At 39.8% G+C, this 27,442-nt stretch overlaps 1 protein-coding gene and 1 long non-coding RNA gene across 2 annotated transcripts in view; one reads left to right on the forward strand and one right to left on the reverse strand.

Moving 5' to 3' along the window:
• The window catches only part of TDRP (testis development related protein), a 35,152-nt gene extending 17,879 nt beyond the window's left edge, over positions 1-17,273 (reverse strand). The window contains exons 1-2 of the mRNA XM_025896783.2: positions 17,153-17,273; positions 4,124-4,183 (exon numbers count right to left, since the gene is read on the reverse strand). Of these exons, the coding sequence (XP_025752568.2) occupies positions 4,124-4,183; positions 17,153-17,266 (174 nt within the window). The 5' untranslated portion in view covers positions 17,267-17,273. The remainder of the gene's footprint in view (positions 1-4,123; positions 4,184-17,152) is intronic.
• A 508-nt stretch (positions 17,274-17,781) lies between these two features.
• LOC112841568 lies at positions 17,782-20,985 on the forward strand. Its single transcript, XR_003213126.2, has 3 exons — positions 17,782-17,867; positions 20,229-20,312; positions 20,500-20,985. It is a non-coding gene; the product is annotated as an uncharacterized LOC112841568 (long non-coding RNA).
• The last annotated feature ends 6,457 nt before the right edge of the window (positions 20,986-27,442 follow it).

The following is a 27,442-nucleotide window of genomic DNA, read 5'->3' on the forward strand; positions in this document are numbered from 1 at the left end:
AGCATTCCTGCCTGAACTGGAGGATATATAATCTTGGAGTTTTGGAACATTTTTCAACCCACTCGTGGGATCCAGAGGACGGCTGCATCTCATCGCTCTCAACCAGACTTAGACCACCACTGGACTGCGATCACCAGTTCTGGCCAGACTGCAGCAGCTCTCCCACCAGCAGGTTCTTCCCCTCTCCCTTTACTTTGGACTCAAACAGGGCCCAAGGAACACCACTTTGTTCAGGCCCCAGGGTACTGGGTTACACATTTGGGTTTTTGTGGGTTGAGACCAATTGTTTGTTTGTATTATTGTACTTACTGTATTATTTTAATAAATTGTTATTCTGACTTATAATCTCTCCTTTGAGTTGGGTTCATTCCCCCTGCTGGTTAACCTTTAAACCAGCACAATCTCATAATAGGTAAACAAGCAATGAGTAATAAATGAACAATCAAAGAATCCACTGGGAAACAGTAAAGCATCACAAAGAAGACACTTCAGTTAATTTTACTGTGAAAGATAAACAGTTGATAATTAGAACTCTGCTAGAGGGCAAGAAGGTTCATGAAAAATTGGGCTAAAATGCAACAAACCAGGAATGCTAACAGCTGGGTATAAACTAAATAAGTAGTTCAGGCCTTAAAGCAATTTTTAAAAGTAAATTACACAAAAAGTATGCAGATATAGATGAACATATACTAAACAGGACAATTGTGTAAATTTAACTGAAAAGAGGTAAATTCACGCATCAGATGGATGGGTTTAATATATGTGAACATCTTATTCACACAGAATCCAATCAATTCAAAGAATAACAACAAGATTTGGAACACCAGGTTAGAGGTACAAGACAAGCAGTTTACAGTTCAAAGCAAGAAATTCAAGTATGTTTGAATATTACTCTGACTGCACTATGAGTGGGTACTTGTACTTTCAATATATTCCTGTTAAGACTTTTCTACTTCCTGACTGCCTGGCCAGCAGGGCTCTGGAGCACAGAAGTCTTTCTCTGCAGGCTAGAACAAGCCACATGACAGTCTTAGCAACCAAAAAGAGCAATTACAAGGGATTCTTGCTGTATACCTGCGGTGAGAATCAGCATGTTCAATGCCATTGTGTAGTTAAGCAGCTAATCCCTAAAAAGTCACTGCTCAGCAGGTACGAAATGAGATTTACAGAAATTTATATTTGGGCAATGTTTTAGCAGACCTTCACAAGTATTTTCACAGAGGATTGACAACTGGTGAATCAAAACTCTCCAGCAAAGTAGAGGCACTCTACAAAATGCTTGCAGATTTTTTTTTTATAAATACAAACAAAAAGAACAGATTTTCCTCTTGACCTTGACTGAGGAGAAACAATTATTTGTTCTACAGCTCCCCTCACTCCTCCCCTGGAAAAAAAAAAAACTAAAATAAAAAAGCTAGAGATGAAATTTTCTGTATAAGTACCTTACAGTTCAATAAAGTTACAACTAAGTGTTTAACAATAAAAAAAAAATAAATCAGCTTGAACTAAAGTGTTGTTCCCACATTATAGGAAACCCATTCATAACATACAAGAAGCCAAATAAGAGAAATGTAAAAAACCACTCCTCTCCAAATTTGTCTTACAGATATTAAAGCATTGGGTGGTAGGAGGGCAAGAGGTGTGTTTCAAGTCAGCCAGCCTCTGGTGTGCAGATCAGCAGTTACTCTATCCTGTGGCATGCAAAAAATGAAGCTCCAGGATCTAGCCCCATCAGGGTTGACAGTGACCAGCCTGCAATTCCTTGGTCTTCTTTATTTCCCTTTCTTAAATTGAGAGTTATACTTCTTCTTTTCCAGTCAGTGGGAACTTCCCCAGACTGCCACAACTTCTCAAGAATGATGGATGGTGAGTTAGCCACTACCTCCACCTCAGGACCCACAGATGTATCTCATCAGGTTCCTGGATTTGTGCACATTCAGGTTCCTTAGATGGTTTCAAACATGATCTATTTTGCTACTCAAAACTCTTTGTCTCTTTTCAAAATCTAGCCTAAAACCAACTGTAGATGAAGTCTCTGCTGTACTTTTAACTCAGAAGCTCAGCACGTAGGTGAGACCCCCCAAGATTAGTTTTGCAGAGGCCAAATCACAGACTTATTAAGTTTGGAAAAGACCTCCCAGATCATCAAGTCTAGCATTGACTGAACACCACTATGTCAAATAAACCATAGCACTAATTTCCATGTCCAGTGATTTCTTGAACACTTCCAGGGATGGTGACTCCACCACCCTCCCTGGGCAGCTTGTTCCAATGCTTCCTGATGTCCAATCTGAACCTCTCCTGGTGCAGCTTGAGGCCACTTCCTCTTGTCCTGTTACTAATGCCTGGGAGAAGAGGTCAACCTCCACCTGGCGACAACCTCCTTTGAAGTAGTTGTAGAGAGTCATGAGGTCTCCTCTGAACCTCCTTTTCCCCAGGCTAAACACCCCCAGCTCCCTCAGCTGCTCCTCATGATTTGCTCTTTAAGTCATATGTCCAGGCACAGTGTGAACACAAGTTCCAGATTCCTGCATTTTGCAGAGCACCACTAGAGGGTTCACAGTTCCTCACTTTCAGATGTCACAAGGCTTTTTAATCAGCTATACCTGCCTTTCAAGAGAGCTGTTGAGAGGGAACTAGAGAAATTCAGCATTGCAAGTAGCCTGTCCTCACTGTTCAGTGGGCAGCCTCCTGCAACAGCAGGATCTAAGACTGTTTTCCAACTCCATCTGTAGCCATTAGGACTAGCTCCTACTTTAAACCTCCAAACTTAGGTCAAAGGCAAATGGGCATCAGCACTGTCTTAAAATTCAGGCTTTAAGAGACCAGGAAGGCTGTTTCTCTACAAAGCAGATACATTTTTTATCCACTACCACCTTCTTCCAGAACTTTGTTGTTCTTCACCATAGTGCTTCAACACGGAGACTATTTTATTCATGATATGTGCATACCAAAAAGGCCACACATGTAATTCATCAGCCTTTTATTAACGTATTAAAGATTTTAGAACTTCTCGAGTATCACTGTACTGAGTGCTTCTAAGACAACAAAACAAGCAAATAAAATACAGAATCGCTTTCAGAAAGAGAAGATAAGGATAAGGTGCTTTCTTGTGAATACATTTTTAAGACAAGAGGGTTTTATTTTAAAACAAAAAGTACTGCAGCTCAGTAGTTTGCCTGGTGACATATTTGTTGGGATTTTTTTTAAGTCAAAGCACACACTTATCAAGCCTTCCTGAAAGAAGGAGCAAAAAAGTTTCAATATAAAACAGTTTTAGGAGTCTCTCCCTAAACATTTATCATCTGGTATAAAATATATGGCATTATATGTTTTCATTAAAAAATTATATTTTTTCAAAAGGGTAGGAAAAGGTATAATACAATCTAACTACTATTTTCAATGAAAATCATGCTGCATCTGAAGTAGAACAAAAAGAAATAACAGAGACAGATGTTCAGTTTATACATATTAATGTAAAGTATCCTGTTACGCTAATGAACCTATTTTAAAATACTTTTCTCTATACCTATGGAATTTCAAAACAAGCTCTAGCATATCATAATAACTTCCAGTTCTTTCATCTCCCACTAATGTATTTTAAGAACATTAAAGAAGATTCTTGGACACATATCAAGGTAAAAAAAAATTAACTTGCATGCCTACTTCTCTTTCCTGAAAGAGATACGGAATAAAATTCTTAACCTCTTGTGGTCATAGAGGCAGCTGAGCTACATATAATGGAATAAGTAACAGAGATCTCTTCTACTTTTCATGTTGTCTTTGGCAGTTGCAGCTAGATTTTAGTGCTTCTTTAGACTTCAGTTATTCCTGTGTCTTTTTTTCATTTTGTGCTCTAATATCTATCATGTGGAAGAAAAAAAAATTAGGATACCTTTCCCTCCCCATTAATGAAAGAAAATAAGGCAGCTTTCCAACTAATACTGCACTGCTAATATTACTTCAATGAGAACCCCATGACCAAGGATCATACATAATTATAAAATCATCAATGAAGTATATAAATATCCTCCTTAATCAGATGTCCATGAAAAACTGGTAACTAGCATACAGTGACTGAAATATATACAAAATGTTACACTTTCAAAGAACAGGTATTTACCTTTATTGCAAGATGTGACACTGAAGATGACACTTCATCATGAAGAAACTGGCCTTTATTCTCAAAAAATGATAAAGATAAAAAAGGCCAATAGTCAGTTTTGGTTTGACAATCAGCACTGACACATATTAGACTATTCATAAATGCTTTTATTTTATTCAGGCCATCATAAAATTGACAAAACATGATCACAATGCAAAATTAAGTGAACACCACTAATAAAATAAGACATGTGAACAAAACTACTTATAATGATGAAAAATATTGTACCAGATGTAAAAAACCAGATCAAACCCTTAAAAAACCAAAAACCCCGTACCACAAAGAGAGATCAAGAACACCCTTCTATCATAACAAATTTAGTACAATTAAAAATAAAAATTTATTTTGAACTTAATGATTGTTTCTCTGTTTTTTGGATCACCACTGATTTTCTAAATATCATACTGGGTGATGGTCTATGCAGTGTCTGTGGCCTGGAGGAAGAGGAATGTCCCAAGACATTTTCCTCCTTCACATTAAAAAGTTCTACATTTCTTTGACTCAAGGACAGACTTTCGCCCGCGTTCCCCTCCATTTGTAACTGTTGATTTCAGAAGAAAATTAGAGTGCTAAAAATGCTTGTGAAGGTTATTCAGTAGGGAAGCATTTCTGTCCATCTCTGAATTAAACTCCTGTCAGGCCATCCTGTTACTATCAATGTTCTCTTCAAGACAAGGCAAGTAAGATCATTGTTGAGAGTACTTTAGAGGCTGAATATATAGGAAGTGGGATATAGAATTCAGGAAATATGCAATTTTCATTTTCTTCACTCTGTGTTTTAATGAGAAATTTATTACGTTTTTTTTTCTCTATATATGACTCCAAATACAGTCACAAGTACAAAACCAGAACAGCTGTGTATAACTGTAAATATTTAACTCCAGTTTCAAAAAAACCCTCAGAATTAAACCAGAACACATCTTTTATGGAAAGTGCCTTCAAAGTGGCAGTTTCAGATAACCTGCAGTGTTCACTTTGGTCCATATTTTGCTTACATCAGACACTCACTGTTTCAAAAATCAAAGTTATCACTCCTTCCTTTTCAACTAAAGTAAATGCTAAGGAGTTGATACGCTCATTGCTCTATAAGTTTAGTTTTTGGTTTTGGTAACTTCACACACACATATCCCAAGACACCCAAAACACTCAATATCCCAGCTTCTATACATTACCAAAGACCTCCTTCACTTTGCTAACAGCATCAGAAAGAGGTGAGAAAGCCAGCATAAAAGTGCTACATATTTCTAGTCATGTGGGGGCCCAGATGTATCAGCTTCATTTTGAGAGACCAGCTTCAAATCCCAGGCATTTTTATTTATTTATTTATTTGCATACTACTGTTTCTATCTACTTTACAGGCAATACTTTATATTATACAAGGGACAAGGATGGAGCATTTCTAGAATTGAGTATGAAGACCATAATGCTACAGTTCAATAGTAATTGTGTGTTGGAATAGAGCAAGTTGTAGATAGCCAGCTTTAGTTGTTGGGGCAGAACACAAAGTCAGGAACTCATATTATCATTCAAAATGAGAATATTACTTCCTGTGGATCTCAACAAGTTATTTAATTTCCAGGTTTCAGTTGGCTGTCTAACACAGGAGGACATTATTGCAGATAGGATACCAAAAAATTACAAAGTTAAGATTTGTCTCGTACTCTCAAATTAAATTTAATTACTTCCCCCGCTTTTGGGTTTTTCTTTTCCCTCCTTTAAAGAAAAACATTAGCAATATTTTAAATGGAAATGCCTCACACATACCATTTCAGAAGTCTACCTGTTTCCTCTCAGCACTCCCAGCTCTCAAGCTTTTGGATGAGGTCTTAGACTTAACATGATGGCATCTCTCCTTGGACACGGTACAAGCTAGAGAATACCTCAGCGGATTTGTCCAAATTTTTCCCAAGAAGAAAAAAAAAATTAACAAGAACTAGGAAAGCCCCAAGGGGAAATACAGTAAGAGAAAAAATTATTTCAGACATCCAGAGCTGGCAGAGCTACCAGTTTCAACAACCAACAATACCGTCTCCATAAGTAACAGGACACTGTTAGTACCTTCCAAAGAAATAAAACCTCTTATTTTAATTCTTCCAGCTCTCCAAGTATCTTAGGAAGGATAATAAAAATATTAAAGTGCATACAGAGACATCATGTTCTACTAGAGAAGAGAAAAAACGGAAGTGTGAAGGCATACACCCTCTAGCAAGCCTGAACACAAGGAAGCAAGGGTGCAAGGCATTTTCACAGTGAAAGTTTTTAGGGGAAAACCATGAGATGCAACGAGCACCTCATAGAGCCAGGGAGTCAGCATAATAAAATGTGAATACCACTGTCAACCAATGATGTAATTCACAATAAACAGTAGACAAAAGGATGCATTTGCTTCTCTAAATGAGGGACAACTAGGCCCGTGTTGCTGTGTTAATACAGTGTTACTACTCACAGACATACAGAGTGCTACCTCGTACGGAATGAGACACAAGTTTGCAGCAACTATACTCATGCAGCGGAGGCTGATGGTTAGAGGACAACACCAAGTTTATAGATACGAAATACAAAGATTAAAAGATATGACACCCTCAAGAAAAAGAATGGTGAGAATCTAATCCCTAGAACACATTTTTGGGGGTGGAAGACCTAACAAGTATCCAAAGCATCCTTTTAAGATACACTGCTGAAGGAAAGGAGACCTGGACAATGGCAGTGTGGTTGTGACATCCATCCATATATCCCATGGATTGATAGAAACAGCCTGTAAATTTGAGTTCAGCAGTCTCCAGCAAACTAGATTTCAAAATGTTTTGTGGAAAATCCACCCTTATGAAAAGCAGAGGGGAGACTAATGCTGCATGGTGGGAAGAGAGCGCAAGAGGAGCAAGTATAGGAGTTCAGAACCATCCATGGCCCACATTGCAGGGACGGACCTGCACACTGTACAGTAGGAATGGCTTGTGTATAAAAAAAAAATAAAATAAAATAAAAATAAACAGAGGGAAAGAGCAGAGGGAGGGAGGGGACCTGTGCCACCACTAGGAAGAACCGAGGAAAAAAGATGAGAAGCCACATACAACCCATCTTCACTTGTTACCCACAGAATAATTTGTATTTTTTAAGTGATACACATTAGTCTACCCTTCTTCTGATACATATTCTCTACTTGCATTACCATTCTGAGATCAGAGAGCTTACGATTTGTTTTTTCAAGTTTTCTTCAGAGGGCAATCTACTGTGCCACTACATGTAAAGAGTGAAGATGAGCTTTCTTTACCATGCTGCATAACACACATTGATGCTGAACGCTTATAAACTATTTTATCTGCACAGTTTAGAGTTATGACAATTCACTTTTTACTTCAATTTAAAAGAAAAACATAGACCCCAATTACAGTATTTAGATACTAATAGGTGACTAAATGCTAATGATAGTGAGAAATGCTGATCAGCAACTTGAATAGCCCTCCATTTCTGGCAGGGGAAGGTTGGTATGTGCAGTGTGTTTTCACAAGGAAACAAGTGCCCTTTTGTTGGACATACTGCAAACCATAAGGTACTCAAGGGACTAATTCAACTTGCACACAAACCTTTTTGTACAGAGATCAAAATCATAATCTACTTCCCTCAGCTTCCTTTGTGGTAAAGTAATTAATTAGTCTCTTTAGATCATTCACTTTCATAATTCAGGCCAAGATGAGGAATGCTGGACACTGAAGAGTTAAGGCAAATAATAGCATCATCTCACTCTGTATGCCCTTCTTTTGCTCTAGCACATAAAATGGTAGATTATTGATTTTCTCTACCCATTTGTGGAACCTTCCTATGGTACACACACACACTCACTGTCAGAGCTGAGCACAGATAAGAGTAAACAACATACTGTTAACAGAGTAGGTCCTTTTGGTGCAAATTCTCACCCTTCTACTGACTTATTGAATCCCCTCTGCCTATCATCACACCTCACCAAGGACTGAGCATAAAATAAAGTCTAGATTATCATGCCTGTGAGTGGTAATTAGATTATGTACCACAGAAGTACCATTTAAGTGGAAAAAAAATCCCAAAATAAAGAGATACACCTCAAGAGATACGTTCCAGAGAAGAATTTAACATAATCTCCAGTACTCCACAAACCCTACTAAATAATTTAGTGATAGGAGAGGGGAAGGTTAAAAAAAATAGTTAAAAAAAATCACTCAGGAAATCACAAACCTGAAAGTTAACCTCTGAAGCTGGAAAGATTCCAAAAACACTGATTACAAACCAAACAATTGAACAACTGTATATACACAGCCTAACCAGAAACAGTACAGATTGGGAAGAGGAGATCACCATCTCAAAATACAGCTAACAAAAGAAAATATTTCCTTGGGTTTGAGAAGGATCTTCCTATTATAGTGTAAAATGAAACGAACAAGACTAAAGCTGATTATTAATGTGAAAGTCACTCTGCTTATCTGAGTTTAGAACTGAATAAAATCCAAAGCAAAATACACTCAAACATAAGTAAGAAGAAAGTTATCAGCAGAAGATCAGTGGTATTTGGCCTCATTTTCCTTGCTGCACCTATAACATACACCTGGAAAAATTCAATGGATGGATATATGCTTTGTGTCAGGAAATTGATGCAACAGTGATCAAATGTAAATGGGCACTGAAACAACTACACATATTCCTTTAACACAGCTGAAAAACAAAGCTGAACTGTACCTGAATACCCACACAAAACTAAACATGCCTTTAAAGAAATATAAGGCTTGCAATTTTAACAAATAGAGGCTGCATTACCCAGTCATACACAGCTTTCTTCTCGGACATGAGGCTATGTGTTCAGACGTTCCCCCAGTGCTGAACCATGAACTGCCTCTGCTCCTTTCTGGCAGAGATAGCCTAGACTGAGATCAAGATAATTCGATCAGCCTTGCCCATATTTCATCTACTGCTAGATCTCAATCTTCCATTTGTATGTCCCTAAGGCAAGTGAGTGAATCAAACAAGCTATCTGGGCAGGTGATATAAATTGAAAATTGCCTGTTAATGTCACCAAGGAAAAGTATTCACCTAGGCATTTCTAAAGTCTTGCTCAAGAGTAATTTGGCATTTTAAATTCATTTTTCTCTTCTATAAACAATACTTTTCCACTCCAGAGTGCTCACTACACTTAGAAAAAACATCTACATTATGACAATAAATCATTTAATATGCCACTGTAACTAAATAGTGACAGTGACTGCTATCCTGCAAATCTCCTCTGACAGTGTTCGGCAAAACTGAAAATTAAAAAAATGAAAATGTAAAAAATCTAAGTCTGTTAAAGCATTATACTTTATTTTATGAATATATTTACTAGACAACACTAATCTGGAAATATGCTTTTAAAATATAATTCATCAGACCAATTATAGAATAACTTATTTCACTCCACTTACTTTAAAGTCTGGGTAACTACTTCATATAAAGAAGACAACCCATAAAACATATTTAAAACTGCTTCCATCTTCTAGTCTTTCATAACCACCTATTAGTCCCCAGACCAACTGGAAGGTGAAAGCATAGGAAAACTGGTTTCCATATTTCAAATAATTTTAATTTACTCAGTATTAATAATAAAGATGATGCTCCTTTCTTCAGCATCCAGCTGTTAAGAACTTGTTTAGCATTTTCACAAACTCTGTTTCATTTAATTACTTCAGTTATTGTTTCATACTCCATTACATTTTACAACAGAATATCTAAATTATTTCTATACTTTTACTGCCAATGGATATAAATGGCCAAAGGTACCAAAGAATAATCTCGGAATGTAAGTATTTACATAAGAATACTTCTGTAGCTCTGCATTTTATTGGCATTACAAACAGAAACATTGGAACACCAGATTCCTATTCTCTCTATTCTTACATCAATACACAAAGTTATTCTATTAATTGTTCAGATTACTGTGCATCTCTGTACTAAGTGGTTATAACACATCTTATTCAAACTTTGCTTCTCTGAAATATTTTTGGAAGAATATTAAAGAGTGAACACCTTGAAAATATTAGAAAAGCTTATATGTCATTAAGAATTTAGTTTTGCCTAATTTAAAATATTTCAAATATATTTCACAAAATTAAAACAGCTGTATTAAGATCAAAATACCATCAGTGTCAAAGCTGAAACAAGGAAGGTCAGACAATCAATTTTAATTCAATTTCTGCAGCAATTCAAAAACATCACTGAAGTTTTCAATTTTGCTGAAATTTCCGACTAAAAATTCGTCAATTATTTTTAACAACTTAGCCATAGTAAAAGTTTATGTTTGATTTTCATGATCCAGAAAACAAACCAACAGAAGCTAATTCAAAAGACAGTAGCTGACACACAATTTTTATTCAGTGATTGAGTTTGCCATTAAATTACATGTCTTTAATAAATGTCTTGAATGAGTAATGGCCATATTTTCCTAGTTCAATTTCTGCAAAACAGGGTGAATGCATCCTTTTTTGGTACAGTGTTCACCAGCACATGCATTGCTTCCTTTTGACATATGGCTTTTATCAACCTTGGGGTGTAAACACAGACCTATCCTAGAGCTCCTTACAAAGAGCCAGAGGCAAAACTTGTTAGAAATGTACCTCTGATGATGACAGAACTGAAAGATAGTGTACCTGGTAAAGTGTTCAGTAACTTCTAGTAACTCCACTTATGTTATGGATGTCCTCACGCAGTCTGGTAAATAGTTTCTATAAAAGTGAGGGGGAAAATTATAAACCTAATTTACCAGTGTCCTGGTTTAAAAGTTAACCAGCAGGGGGAATGAACCCAACTCAAAGGAGAGATTATAAGTCAGAATAACAATTTATTAAAATAATACAGTAAGTACAATAATACAAACAAACAATTGGTCTCAACCCACAAAAACCCAAATGTATGACCCAGTACCCTGGGGCCTGAACAAAGTGGTGTTCCTTGGGCCCTGTTTGAGTCCAAAGTAAAGGGAGAGGGGAAGAACCTGCTGGTGGGAGAGCTGCTGTAGTCTGGCCAGAACTGGTGATCGCAGTCCAGTGGTGGTCTAAGTCTGGTTGAGAGCGATGAGATGCAGCCGTCCTCTGGATCCCACGAGTGGGTTGAAAAATGTTCCAAAACTCCAAGATTATATATCCTCCAGTTCAGGCAGGAATGCTTGGTACTCTCCTCAGGGCGGGGAGTTCACAAAGGGTGTGAGGACAGAAACATCCTCCTATCTCACAGGCCTCTTAACACCTAGTTTATAGCCTGAGGAGTCAGGCTCTATGGGCAGAGGGTGCGAATAGTCTATTGACAACAATAGTCTAGTTTCTGGGAAATGACATGGAAGGCTATAGAATACAGTTTTGGGTTACACCCACCATGATGAACTGATCTCAGCTGTCCTAACTAGGACAACCAGTAAATAATTAAAATGATTCATTCTTTCTCAAAACCTGTTATATTCTAGTTTGTATATTGATGGTAGGAAGTTCAGCACCAGTAGGAGAGTATGGCTCCAGAAACCTCACAAAGCTCCGTGAAGATACAACAAATAAATTAGGGAAAGTAGATCTCAAGCAATGATGTAGAGGAGAAGATGACAGTGGTTTTATGGATCGGTGAAATGGGATAATTCTGTATTAGGCAGGAGGGGAGGAAGACAGACAAGGCAGCTGCTGGCAAACAGAGGCAATAAGAGTCAGTAAAGTAGAACTGGCTTGAGGAAAGATACAAGTGATAAAAATGAAAAACGGGGGAGAGGAAGGGCCTGTACTAAGAAAAACCCTGAAAGCAAGGACAGAGACTTAAATGTAAATTTCCTGAAACAAAGACAGGCCAGCTGAAGAAAGTGAATCTGAAGGATGAGGAGAACTTAAACTTTATGCCATAAGCAACAACATTAATATCACCAATGGGATTTGCAGGGACTAGGAGATGGGAAAACATAGCATAGGTATTAGAAGCTGCAGAGGAAGTAATCACCATCAGGATGGGAAGCGAGGGTCTGCACAAGAATTTCAGCTGTCTAGACAGAAAGAAAAATAATAATTTAAAAAAATACTACAAAAGCAGACTTGATGTAGACTTCATAGAGAAAACAACAGTAAAGTCCAGGACACAAATTCTCTTTTGCACAATAGATAAAAATCACCAACAACCTTCACCTTATAGGCTTGACTGAAAGAAAAGATACATACTGATGGCATCTATAGTAGGACACCAACCAGGCAATATGTGCTTTGTGGGCTTCTAAGAGTCAGAATAAGCCAACAGAAAGGGGATAAGAGGTGAGAAGCATATCTGATCCCAGTCAACTGTGTAAAAAATGACAGTATAAATAAAAATTTGAAGCACCTTAGAAAAGAAAAGGATTTTAAAAAAAGAAAGCCTAAAGCCCCAAAAGGCACTGTCTGCTCTATAGAGCTCCAGGAAGATTGTAAGGAAACAGGACCCACTCCAGAAGCTGCTGAAAGACGGTGTGTGACAAGAAGGAGGAAAAGGAAGAAAGGCAGGCCAAGGAAAGGCTCAGGAAAGTCTTTTCTGACAGTCCCACAATCTAACATTCAAGAATGATGACAGAATACAGGTGATGGATTTTAGCCAGGAAAAATATCACTGAAATGTCACAAGAACAACTTCAATGAAAAGAAAAAAACAGGCTAGCAGAGAGGAGAATGTATGTCAGAATTATTAGACTACTGCAGGCAAAGCCTGAGACACCTTCTAGCCTGAAATGGCTAGAAAGTGAAGGAAAGGCATTAGCTGGATTAGCACTGACTGCTTTATTATTTTTTTTAATTAAAAAATACCTTATTCTACGTATTAGTAGAATGTAAGAAATGCTGCTCAGCTCCCACCCATTCCTGCAGGGCCTGTCTGAGTTTGACTCACTTCAAGATGAAAGCTCATATTAAAATCGTACCAAAGACCTTAACATCTTCATTAAAATATATAACTCAAATTCTGTATACCCAACTTCCAAACATCCTGAGCAAGTCCAAACAAAATTCAGCATAAAACATGTTTTTGCACATATTCTCTTTGAACATAACAAAAAATACAATCAGAGAGAACAGATCAAGGCTAAGGTCCTGAAGTATTTTCATATGAAAGATAAGAGTTGCATTAGATAATACAGACCAGCCTGATACCCATCCACTGCCCTAATATATAGATGTGTTTTGAAGCTGAGTGCCATTTTACGTCAGAGTTACATGTGATATTGACACAGCATTGACACCTCTGAGCACTGATTAGATGACAGCAGGACTGAATCAAAGAGAACTTAGCAAAACTGCCAAAACAGCGCCTTCCAGAAGTCAAAACCCAGCATTTTTCCCTTTCCAAAAATAAAACTACAGTTTGAAACATAATGACTATATTACAAACTGGACACAAGTTTGGCACCACTATGTACATTTCTAGCATATTTTCAGAGAGACACATAAAAAGCACATTAATTTCATTTTATAAGTGTTTACTATTTACGCATGTTAAGTTGTCTAAATGCATTAATTATAATCTAAATGAACAAAGCACCTTCATTACATAAATTAAAAATACTTATGCCTCAAAGTATAAATTAAAATTAACTTCTAAGATTCAGTCTAAAACCGTCCGGTTTAAAAAAAATAAAGAATACAATAATCCATACATTTATTTACACAAGTTTCAAAATTTACTTGTCTTTCTTATCTCAGGAAACACCCTACTATTTTAAATAAGTGTTAACAATTCAAAGTACTTGAATATATGCAGAAACTTTTGCTAAAAAGTGGCCAGAGGCTGACAGTTCCCTCCCTTGCAATTTTCATGTTCTAAAATTTGTTTTTGTTCTCCCCTGGAACAAAATCAAACCACTCCATATAACACAAAACCAGAACTGTCAAAACTCGTCTTTACAGATCAAACTAAGCTTTCCTATTTAAGAACTATGAACTTCTACAAATTCAAATGTCTGCTTGAGTAAGCCCAGATCAGGCTTCCATATCTAAAGAGGATGATTAAAATTGCTCCAGAGTAACAAAGGGTTTTTTTGTGTTAGGTTTTTTTTTGTTTATTTACTTTTAACTTATAGTAGCCTAATTCTTTGTTACTGTCTGCTAATGAAATGTCCTAATTATTAGGTTGCACAGTGAGAAGTCCTTCACTCTTTCTCAGCTTTAAAGAAACAACATACAGTACCAACATTTCATTACACTGGAATACTTTCAACCTGGTCTGCTTTAATGACATAGATGAGACTACCAATTTCTTGTCTTTGAAGTAAAAAGTTTCAGCCTTATTTATAGCATGAATGGTAGAAGCTTAAGGATTTTCTTGTCACTTGCTTATTAAAACTGAAAATAAAGACAAAAGACAGTTGTTGGGAAAAACAAGATGTCATAAATCAAAGTCAAAATATGATGACGCCAGTTCATCTTCTCTTTTACCAAATGATTTATCAGAAAAGAACCTAGAGGAAATAAAATCTAACAGTCAACTTTCTGTTGCATGAAATCTATTGCTGGGCTTCTTAATTTACTAAAAGGCACTCAAACTAATTATCTGGATTTTGGCCCTAAAGAAAAAAAAATTAGTGAAGTCCTGGATTCTCTTCTTCTTGATAAGGTAATCCTTCATTCACAGCAGGCTGTACTGCAACAACAGAGCTGAGGAAGACTGACATTCTCATGCACAGCTAGGGTACCACGAGAACTGTCCCCATAACTCCTCCAAGCTCCAATGGGGCTCCCTCCAAAGTCAGGGAGTTGGGTGTTGCACATCAGGACGTTGCAGGGGCCAAGTGCAGACCACTACCAAATCCCCCTACACATTACTGGATTTCATTGCCTTGAAATCATATTACTGGGAGAAAGAACAGGTTCTGATGAAACATCAAAAATGTCAAACACTAAAAGCAGGACACATAAACCAGATCAGCTACAACAAGCTGAACAAGTGCATTTAGTTACCTCACACTTTCCCCTTGACACCTGTCTAAGCCGTGTTTTAGACACATTGTACCTATAGCTGATCTAGAAGCTGCCTTGATCATGAGAATTACAAAGTTAATCAATTGGTAATAGTTGTCCATACAGTCTATCCTTCCTTAAAGTGCACATAAACTCTAAAATAAATACAGTTAAATATTGTGGGAGGAGTGTTGCGTTTCTTTCGAGACATTTTGATTTTAACAGGCAAAAAAACTAATAGCTTATGGTCTTCACTTCATTCTCTGGGCCAAGCTACACCACAGTTGCACTAACCTTACTGAATCCTTGATTTTCAAGACTATTTCATTTAGTGACTTAGAATAATTTATTTTTCATCTTCCACCTCCCAAAATCAGCTTCTTTTATTCCAGTGCCCCTAGGACTTGAAAAGGATTTTTCCTAAAATTGATGAAAATGCAAACCATTTGCACCAGAAATCATCATCACCATTATAACTTGAGATTGCTACTAAAGGAACAGAAGCCCAGGATAGTAAAAGACAATTGGACTGGACAAAAAGAAAACCAAAACCCACAAACAAAAAAACCCCAAAACCAGTAAAAAAACAAACTCCAGCCTCTGTTGCTAAGTAGAGGACTGGGAGAATTGTCTGGACAGAAGGCTGAAGAATCATCTTCTGACTGGGAGGCCATAGTCAAGGGTCTAAAACGGGGTTTGGAGCATTTATGGTAAAGAAGAAAAGTAGTTAAGAGTCAGTTGCATTTACTGGAAGCTTTCAGTGACCTTTGGTGTTTGAGGAAGATTTTCAGGAGCTAAGCAAGTCTAGGAGGGCTACAACAGCACAAGCTAACAGCTTAAGGAAAACAGTGGAAGTTTCCAAGCACCTGAGGATAGGATCTGTAGGAGGGAGAGGTTGTGTGTTGCATGAGAGGTTGTGGGAGATACTTCAGGTTACCTCCAACCCCACAATCCCCCTTCCTCCCACAAAGGGGGTCTCCAAAATGACTGACTGTTCTCCCACAGGAAAAGATGCTATTCATCCATATGAATCTTCACAGCTGCTATCAAACTAATAGCAAGAGCTAGGGCTCTTCTGTTTACAGTGCAGGGGAAAAGGCAAGGCAAGACTAAACTGGTGATTTTGGCTACTGGAAGATAGAGAGAATAACTGCTGTGACTGGGAGAGGCTGCTCTTCAGCAGTAGCCACACATGTTGACAACCCATAGCACTTGTCAACCACGAACTCAAGCAGAGAGTAGTTTATCCAAACACTCCAGCTCTTCCAGCAAGCCAAGCAAGACAAACACGGGGTGGGAAGTTGAGTGGGCTTTTGTACCTTCCTTTGAATAGAAACCTCACTAGTGTGCAACCCCGGGCAACTGCTTACTTCAGATATGCAGGTGTCCTGCAACCTCTCATACAACATCTAAAGATAATCTGTGGCAACAGAAGATCAGTTCAGCAACAAAGCTGTATCACGCAGTGTAACAGGCTTCTGAGCTGGACGGATGCCTAATTACTACCAAGTTTTTGAAAGCGACCAATACTTTGAGAAGGTCACTTGGTATTTAACTCATTATTTAACAATGAAAGCTTTCAAACAACATTGCGGCTGATTAAGGATAGCCAGCTACTATTACTGAAACCATAGAAAAAAAGCAATCGTGCCAAAATATCAGTGCTCTACACAAACACGAAAATGAAGGTATGTTCTTAAACATCCCTGTTTAATGTATTATGCTTTACAGATGGGTTGCAGTACCCCTGGCTAGGGCCGGGAGAGAAAGTACCCTGTGGTATGAAGCCACTGGAATGAAGGACAGCAAGTCCCAGCAATGCCGGAGGCCGGCTGCTGGAAGGAAACAGAGGTGGATAGGCCACTCAGCACCCCAAAAATCGGGTGACAGTCGCACGATCCGCGCAAACACCCCCAGCTCGACCAGGGCCAGGCTGCCGGCACATCCAAAGTGGGAAAAGTGATTACTCATGCCGCCGGAGAGGAGGGCAGCGGGAGCGGGGCCGAGCCTCCCGACCCCTCCGAGCCGGGCTCCGCGCTCCTACCTGGGGGGCCGCGAAGGCGGCGGCGGCGGCGGGCGGCGGCCCGCGGGGATGCGTCTCCTCCTCCTCGGGCGAGTCGTCCAGCAGAACTTTGCTGCTCTTGTTGAGCTTCCACATGGCGGCAGCGGGGCCGGCGGCCTCCGCCCCGCTGGTCCCGCAGCGAGCGGGCCGAGGGGAGCGGCGCTGCCTCCGCAGCCCGGCGGGCGGCGCGCTCCGCAGGGCTGTCACCCCGCGGGGGCTCCCGGCCGGGAAGGAAGGGAGGAGCTCTGCGCGCCGGGAGCCCGCCCCTCCCGCCGGCCTGCCTAATTGGTGTTTTTTTGTTTTGTTTGGAGCCGACGCGGACCAGTCCGTCCGCGGCGGGCGGGCGGGGCAGGGCAGGCACGGGCCGGGCCGGGCGCGGGGAGCCCGTGTCCCCTCCCCGCCAACGCCTGCTCCCAACCTGCCGCCGCGTCCCGCCGGGGCGCCGCCGCCGCTGCCATGTTTGCGGGCGGGGGCACGGGCAGGGGGCGGCTGCCGTCATCACGTCGGCAAACGCGCACCGGGCCCGGCCGGCCCGAACCCGCGCCCTGGCCCCGCAGCCTCCCCGGCAGGCACGGCAGGGGGCCCGGGATTTCAGACGCGTCCCACTCAGAGGCGGGTGTTGTGGAGGGTGCGGATGGCGCTGCCCGAGCAGCGGGGGCCGCAGGGTGTTCGTCAGGGCAACGCCGGGCACTTTGAGGTGAAATCCGACCTCTCTGGGTTCTGGGGGTAGGGGCACCCGCAGAGCGCCATAGATGGCCCAACATCACTGGGTATGGTCCTGGCGTACCCACCCGTGTACCCACCCGTGTACCTACCAGTTTACTCACCCGTGTACCCGCCAATGTACCTGCCCTTCTACCTGCCAGTTTACCTGTTCACGTACCTGCCAGTTTACCCACCGGGCTTCCATCAACGCTGCCTCCGTACAATCTTAAACCTCCTCTGGTCAGATTTTGTGACCAATACATCTGTTCTTGAGCAAGCAGCAGTCACAAGTATAGAGGCCATGCTGATGAGATGCAATGGGCAGGGCACGTCTCAAGGATGAAGGACCACCACCTCCCTAAGATCTTGGTCTATGGTGAACTTGCCACTGGCTGCCGCAAGAGAGGAGCCCCAAAGAAAAGATATAAGGACTCCCTGAAACAACATCTCAGCCTTGGCCATATTGATCACCATAACTGGTCTACTCTGGCCTCAAATCGGGAGGCCTGGAGACACACCATCTATAACGCAGCTGTCTCCTTTGAGAACACACGCAGGATCACTCTCGAGGAGAAAAGGCAACGCAGAAAGAACCGTGTTTTGCAGAATATACCATCCAAAGAGTCTTTCTGCTGTGCCTTTTGCAATTGGATATGTCTGTCTCCTATTGGCCTCATAAGTCACCAACGTGCCTGTAACAAATGTGGATAGAGCCTTCCCAAATCTTCGTTCGCGAAGCCCAGCCATGCAAATGCATGCAAACCTGGCAGGGTATCTGCGGGTTTGCCCACCCATGTACCCACCAGTGTAACGACCAGTGAACCCCCACGAGTCTCCCAGGGTGCCTCTCAGTAAGGGCAGGCTCCACAACCATACCCTACAGCCTGGACCACATGCCTTCTTCCCTTGTCCAGCAGAGCCCTGCAGCCAGGGTGGAAAAGCCTGGTGGAGTCCATTGAGTACTAGGAGCTCCCAGTTTTATGGCTGAATGATCCAGATTTAGTGCCCTATGTACCTGCTGCTATGTTCATCAGTTCTTAGTTTTCAGACAGATGTGCTAGGATACTTTTCCACTAAAATCTCCATCCTTTATCTATTTTTTTGATCAATGAGTTAGGGTCAGATGTCCAAAGAACTGGGAAACACAATTTTTTGTTGTTCTGCTTGATTAACATTGCTGTGATTTCACTAGTGAAAGGCCATAACCCTCAAGGACCCCTCATGACAGACTTGCAAGTCTTGCTTTGACTGCCTGATCTCCTCGGGGCCTGGCAGCAGCAATGCCTTGCTGAGGGTGGTTTTGGCTGCAATGTGCTCCTACCTGCTTAACCGGAAAAAGGCTCACCCCGGGGCTGGAACAGCAGCTCCTTCGGGCCAGCTGGTCCATGTGCTGTCTGCTGCCTTTAACTTCCAGCATGTGGACACCCACAGAGTGGAGATTTGCAAATCAATGAAAAAAATAGTTTTTCTGTCATAAAACGTCCTTATCTATAATCACTAACTTCAGAGGCATCATGGTTTTAACTACAAACTCACTTTTGTATTGATTGAGGATTTCTGTAATCACTTAGGAATGCTGTGTAGCTAACTATAATTTATTAGCTAACTGCACAAAAGACACATTCACTTGAACCTGAAATCATGGAATTCACACCAGTGCAATTTTAACCCTCTGTCTTGAAAATGAGCTTCACAAAATTATATCGATGTGCATAAAGCAAGTGCACAAGTGTTTGGAGGACTGTAAAAGCCTTTAGTTTTGCAATAAGTTTTCAAACAAAATCTTCTTTATCTCATTTATCTATCCCTTCTCTTGCAAGACTAAAAGCTACTAAAATGTGAAGCACTGAATTTCCTTTCACATCTTGCATTAATATTAACCAAATCTCAAGAGGGTAGGAGACAAAAAACATTCTCAAAGACAGATCAAGTTTAGCATGGGTTTCCCCTAGAAGACCAAGTCAGTTTTGTAACTAGTTCTTTAACCTCTCATTCCTTCAAATGTATAAACAAAAATAATCTAATTTACTTTGCCACATTTGGGCAACTCTAATTAGTAACTGACCCATTTATTTGATTTGAGTTCTGTATTTAAACCTTGAAAAGACCAAATAAGTTGTCAGTCACTACGCAACCCTACCATTTTAATCCAATGCCTTCTTTATGCTATTTTCTTATGATTATCTGAAACACCAGCTCTACCATTAGGCTTAAATCCCACAAATACTTATGATTCTGCTCAGTTTTAGTCTCTTTAAGAAATCCACAAAGCATTCCCAATACACACAAAATTAACTACATGCCTTTGGTCTTTTTTATTTTTATTCATTTTGATTTTTTTTTTTCCCCTTAGGTTTTCTCCTAAGATCTTGAACTTTGGTGTGAAATCCTGGCTTTACTTCGGTCACTGAAAATCAGTCCAGTTGACTTCAAAGAGGTGAGAATCTCAGTTCAGATTTTCTATTGGTCTTCAAGCCCCCAGGGCATGGCTGAGCACTATCTCTTGTTCTTTAGAGAAGAGTGTTATTTTCTGCTGATCTGTTCTATAGACTTTGGGCTTACAAATTTATTATTTCCTTTTAAAATTAATTATATTCATCTAATCAAAAGAGGTTTTTTTCCAGATTCAGAAACGGACATCCGCTGACTGGATCTGCCTAGGGTGAAGAAGAACACACAACACTTAAATACAAAGCTTCTTCCTCTAAGTAACTACACTGTCATGTATCCCTAAGTTATATGCAGGGGAAGGCTCTGAAACCCTGTTTGAGAAGCTTCTTGCATAGTATTTAAAATGTTATGAACATCTTTATAAATATCATTATGAGGAAAAATTGATGATTCTACTTCTGAACTCTGATCCCATCTCCCTTAAGGGAGCACAAACAGAGCTGGAGGAAAAAAGATTGAGCGAAGTAACAGAAAATGCAGCCTTTGTCTGTGACTGCCATGGAAGACTAAGCTGTTTCGAAAGTAAAGCCAGACAACACAGCTTTAGCAGCCACTTCATGACCTGGCAAAGCATTATGCTACTGAAAAACTTGTTTCTCCTTTGCTCTTTTACTCCAGGCTCTCACCCAGGAAAGAAAAGGGTGGAGTTCTTTTACTGGACTAAAGCAGACTCAGGAGACAGAGAGCAAAAATGGGAAAGGTAAAGGGCAGTACAGAGATGATACCAAGTAACTCCATGACACTTAGTGACTTTAGCATACTTTAGTGACTCCAGGCTGCAGGACCTTTGGATGTGGCCATGCTTTCAGGTACACACATAATCACACACAATCAATTAGATTGGAAAAGACCTCTGAGATCATCAAGTCCAACCTATGACTAAACACCACACTGTCAACTAGACCATGGCACTAAGTGCCACATCCAGTCTTTCCTTAAACATCTCCAGGGACGGTGAGTCCACCACCTCCCTGGGAAGCCCATTCCAATATGTAATCACTCTTTCTGTGAAGAAATTCTTCCTAATGTCCAACCTAAACCTCCCCTGGTGCAGCTTAAGACTGTGTCGTCTTGTCCTGTTGCCTACGAGGAGCGGCTGACCCCTACCTGGCTACAACCTCCTTTAATGTAGTTGTAGAGAGCAGTAAGGTCACCCCTGAGCCTTTTCTTCCCCAAGCTAAACAACACCAGCTTCCTCAGCTGCTCCTCATAAGATTTGTGCTCCAGACCCTCCATCAGCTTCGTTGACCTTCTCTGGGCAATGATTTCAGGTACCAAATCTATCCCAACAGCTCTCAGCATTTGCCTTTCAAATCCCTGTTGCTGTTCATGGCATCCCTCACTCATCTGTGCCACAGTCAGTATCTCATGCAAGGTGTCTGTCACTCTTCCCTGACAGACTAACCTTGCTATGACTACCTGGACACAGCTGCAGTACTGCTGCTCTAATAAGCAAAATGAAACTTGCTTTGGGCTGGAGATCACACGCCCACCACTGATGCAACCATTGGCAACCTTCTTAGCTGCACTTGGTACCGAGAGTAACCAAGCTGTTGGAGACCATTGCCAGCAAGACGAGGTTCACCCCTTCCCAGCAGCATTAGGCATGCACCACGAGCATTAGAGAGACATCCTTCTCCTCCTGCCATGGTCCATTGCTAGCCATGTTACAGTAAAAACTGTCTTTACAGCACTGTGCCAGAACATACCATAGGTGCCATAGTATCCACATATCCTTTCTGCATTTCTACCCCCAAGTGGTTTTCACTTTCCAAACACTGATAGTGCCAGAGTCCCAGTCTGGTGTTTATCTCATGTTAAATGCCTAGATGTCTAATCTCAGTTATTCTCCCTTTCTGATTGGTGGGGAGAAATACTGTGTGGTTTTGTCTCTTTATCTTAACTTTCTTGGGTGTTTCCTGTGGACATCTAGCTATAGCCATATCAAAGTTCACAAAAATAAGCAACACGAGTGCTGTATCGTCTGAACTGCAAAAGGGGAGGAAGGTTAAGCAACTAGTAATAACAGAGTCCAGGGAGATCAAGACTTTCTCCTTCATGTTTCCCCCCATACTTCTGAGCAGTTCCCTAGCAAACTTTAAGCTAAAACATATGTAATATGTATTTTATGAATATGAATTCTGGATGACATGAGTTCTGCAAGTCATCACAATGTCTAAGCTCATTCAAATGAAATACTTTTATTTCATTTATATATATACATGTGTGTAAATCACATTTACTAGAGAAAATCCGTTCTAGAGCAATTTGCAGAAGGTTGCATACTACTTTCTTGGGACTTAAGTGTAATTCCCATTTAAAACACAATGTAAAATATAACTGTTTTACAAGCCACTTAACTTTTGTATGACTATGCCTTACCAATAGAAAGGTGAGGTCAACCCCTATAAGGGTAAGGAAATCTTCTGTCTGTAACCAAACTCCATTCTTACTCTAACAGAATCAATTTGATTTGAAATACTAACATGTATAGGAAAGCTTTGTGGCTTGGCATGTAACCTATTCAATGTGGCCTTTAGTCCGAAGAAAATGTGTGAGATACAAAAGCAAAATACTTTTGAAAATACATTTATTAAAAAAATTGACAGCTGGTTGAAGGAACTGTAAGTCAGCTCAAGAAATACGAAGAGTCTTAGAGGAAACAGATTATTGCGTGCAAATGCATGCTAAATTAATTTATACTTTGTCATTACGATTTATTATAGAGGTTTTATGTCCCCAGGGGTGACATAGCAAAAATAGAAGAAGGCCAGATCTGATGACAAAGACTCTTAGACATGGAAAAATACTGTTATGAAGATAGATTAATACTGTACTTTAAACCAGACATAAGTATGAGGAAGTGGAATGAACGTACACAGGAAAAAACTGGGAAGGTGGATAGAACTAATAGAATTGCCTCTTCTCATCAGATATAAACAAGGAAACATCCATTTAGTCAAAAGATAATGCATTTATAACTGAAAAAGGAAATAGATTTTTTCAACTGTGTAATTACACACTGTGTGAATTCATTTCTGAAGAATGTAATTGAAGCTGTATTCAAGAGATAGGAACTTCATTGGTATAACAAGAACATCAGGTAACACAAGTAAACCCAAAAAATCTAATATGATGTATAAGGCTCAGATTTCAAAGAATGTGCTAATTTTCACAAGCTAGATTTTAATAACATGAGAATATATTCCATTATTTTCTACTGCAGGATTTCTTTCTGCAATGAACATCAAATTGGCAGTGACCTCTACTGCAAATAGAATATTAGATAAAGCACACCACTACCTAACCTTTCTGATCTTACATCCCTTTTCTCTTCCACAAGTATTTTCAAAAATTTTCCCTAGACACAAAAGAATTTAAATAAAGTGACCTGAAACAGTGCTGTTCTCTGAAATACGTACATTGGTTAGAAGTGCACTCAGAAGATTGTAAGTACTAAAGTTTCATTGTCTTCAGGAAAGAAATGTCATAATCCGAAGTGGGCGCAGTTCTCAATTTTTTGAGATTTTTTGTATTTTATATTTTGTTGTTCGGAAACAGTTTTTCAAGAAATCTAATGCATTTACAGTTTTGGATTGCCAAAATCTAATGAAGATGAAAAATTGGGAGATTAGGTTAGAATACTTAAGCCACAGAGTACATGTGTTTTTCTCATGAGAGTGCTTGCCCAGACTGACACAAGAACAGTAAACGTAATCAAATATGCATCATCTTCTGGACTACTTAGTGATCTGCTTTGCAAGAGAAACAGTAAAGAGTTAAATTTAATGAAACCTCCCCAGCATTTTATTTAAATCAACAGTAAAACTTTGATTTCAGATCCAGGCCTTCTCTGCCTGGCGAACTGAAGATCTCAGCCTGGAATATTTTCACAGATAATACTCCATGAGGTTGTAGCCAGGTGGGCGTTGGCCTCTTCTCCCAGGCAACCAGCAGTAGGACAAGAGGGCATGGTCTTAAGCTGAGCCAGGGGAGGTTTAGGTTGCATATTAGGAAGAAATTTTTTACAGAAAGAGTAATCAGACATTGGAATGGGCTTCCCAGGGAGGTGGTGGATTCTCCGTCCCTGGAGGTTTTTAAGCTGAGACTGGATGTGGCACTTAGTGCCATGGCTTAGTAACCACGGTGATAGTGGATCAAGGGTTAGACTTGATGATCTCAGAGGGCTTTTCCAACCCAGTTGATTCTATGACTCTATGATTCTATGTGCTCCAAGCAGGCAAAGCCCTCCATGTAGGGCCCTTTGTTTTGTAGTTCCACCATTATATGAGAAAAACAAAGTGTACTGAGGGAAAAAAAGGGGACTGATTTGCCCACACAGTTTTTCACCAGTGCAGCAGTTCTGAACCAAAAGTGACATCTTTGCACTACAGAGGTATGCCAGGCTATAGCAGAGATGGCCACAGCTTTCTTTGGAGACTCAATTCTTACCTACAGTTTTGATCCAAATTTACAGCACAAAGATTCTGAAGAGTGCAAGGCTCACCTCCACATTCTGTCCTTGCTCAGAGCATTGTGAGAATATTTCTCACCAAAAAAAAAAAATCCCTGAAAAGACAGACAGGAAAAAGGGATTGGCAAAGAAAAATATTCCAGAAACATTCCAGTTCAGTGCTTGTTCTGCTGGTTAACATCAGCAGTGGGAAGATAACAAAGGGAACTACTCAGTGTGAAGGGGGAATCTCAAGGCACCAGTATATGACTGTCCTGGGGCCAATTATTCTTCAAGTATTTCTCAGTGATATAGTGAGCACATAAGCTCCCACTAGACCATGCAGGAAGGAGCTAAAAAGTTTTAATTAAGTCCTGTTTAAACCACATCAGTTGTCTTTCCCTCTTTAGAGGCAGGTGCTAGCCCAACCATAACCAAACCTTCAACCCCTCTGAGCAGAAAGGGCTGGAGGAAAAAAGAAATACAAGGAGAACAAGAGATTACAGAGGACAAAAAAGGGTTAAAAGAAAAGTGTGTGAGTGTCAAGAACTCAAAAATAGATTGATGGGTACTGGAGGAGGGCAGCCCCCAACAACATCAGTCACTCCTGGGATGTTGCTGTCCACCAGCAGCATGAGAAGATGAGGGACTGGAAGCAGATGCTGTGGTTGGCAGGATCCCCTCATTGAGTTTGTCTCTACTGGTGGCATGAAAGGCCACTTTGGCTGTAACTGGCAGAAGACTGATGAATAGGTCTTGTGTTTACTGCCCATTGTGTTACAAACATCTCAAGTGATCATTAATGAAAATGTGTTTGAGGAATAAATATTCTTTAATCTAGGAAAGAGTGAAAATACTGTTCTGCAGTGAGGAAGCCTGCTTTTTTATTTGTCATGTGTGGTTTGAGACAGAATTTTGTTTATTTGTAACTTCTATTCTTTCCTGACATTTAAAATGTTCTTTATTTGCTATACTAATAATGGACTTTGGATGTGAGAAAACAAATTACATACTTTGCAGTGCAACTTCAGTGCAATGATCTGAAAGTACTCAGTTACATATTAATGAATTAATCCTGACAAGATATTGCTCAAATAACATCTTCATAGCTAGAAACTCCGTGTAATCTTTTTTTCCCCCTCTCATTTTCAGTGTTTGCTATTACTGGAATTAAACAGCAAAACATGATTAATAATAAAGTGCTATATATGCTGGAAGCCAAAATACACAGATTCTTCTAGCAAGCTCTGTCAAAGCTGTTACTAAGCAAGCAGCAATGTTCTGCCTTCACATTCTTGTTGTTTACCAACTAGCCCACTTTCTTTTCCAATTCCACATCTACACTACCATGCATTGTTGCAGAACTGTCAAGCAGTCTGCATTGTGTGTCTACAAATACATTTTTTAAGAGGTGAAAACTTTAAATTATTTTCATTTGAGCAATACAACTTTCCCAAAGCCACAGAAGCTTTTATCAAGCCTATGGAAGAACAGGAACATAGATGTTGCCTAATTTATATTTTTCCTATAATCCTCCAGTTCCACAAGGCTCTGTTCCCTCAAAGCAATTGTCCCATTGTGGTTTTTATTTCTATTGCTTTGCATTGATCCATGTGATATGAAAGCTTCATATTTGAGAAATACTTTTTATTTTCTCCACTGCTAGCCCAAATTGCAGGCAGGCAGTCATTGCCTTACATAAATTGTGAAGACACAAACACCAAACTTCTGGCTGCAGAGAAAGAGTAAGAGTATGAATCTCCTCACACCAAAGAGGATGGAATGTGTAAGGCTATTTATTGTGCAGCTGTAGCAACGGCCATGTTTGTAAACAATAGAGAAGATGCAAACCAAGGAATGAGAAGCAATATTGCTAAAAGACAAACATCCTTCTGGAAAAAAAAGGATGCTTGTTTCAGTATGTCTGAATCAGACCAAAAGTCCATTTACCACAGCATCTTCTCTCTGACAGTGGTCTTTAAGAAAAGAAACAAGGCAAAGAGCAAGTTCTGTATTTCCCCTGGAATATCCTACCAAGCATCAGCTTCCTATTCTAGAGACCATATCAGTGTCTTTGTTTTTAATAAAACCTGACAGACTTTTCTTCCTTGATTTTCCACTATGGATTCAACTTCTTCCAGTGATTCCAGTGTTCCATAAAATATATTTCCTTTTTTTTTTTTTCTTTTTCCTTTTTTTGTAATGAAAAACAAAACCACACAGAGAACCCTTTCGTTTCCACCCACCTCTGCACACAGCCAGAGTGCCCAGCACTCAGGTGTGAGTTTCCTCTAGCAAAGATTTTCAGAGGGTGATGGAACTTACAGTAATTTAACTTTCTATTTCTGGTAAAGGATAAAGGTCTAGTCCAAACAGCCCATTAAGCATCTCAAATGTTATTGTTATTATACAATACAGACACATAATCTCCAGCCCTTTTAAACATTTGGCAATCTATAATCTGTGACTGTGAGAATGCCTGTGGAGTCCAGAATATGAGAAATGTCCTTGGTTTCTAATGTAAAGAAGTACAGAACTGTACATAGTATAAAAGCATACTGTGGAGGTATAGAATGTTAATTAAAAAAATTAATGCAATCAAATGCACTGAGAAACAAAAAGATTGAATGGCATTGGGAAAAGTAACAATATGCTGTCTAAGG

This window comes from Manacus vitellinus, unplaced genomic scaffold (genome assembly GCF_001715985.3).
Source record: "Manacus vitellinus isolate BGI_N305 unplaced genomic scaffold, ASM171598v3 scaffold_11_pilon, whole genome shotgun sequence".
NCBI classification, from domain to species: Eukaryota; Metazoa; Chordata; class Aves; order Passeriformes; family Pipridae; genus Manacus; species Manacus vitellinus.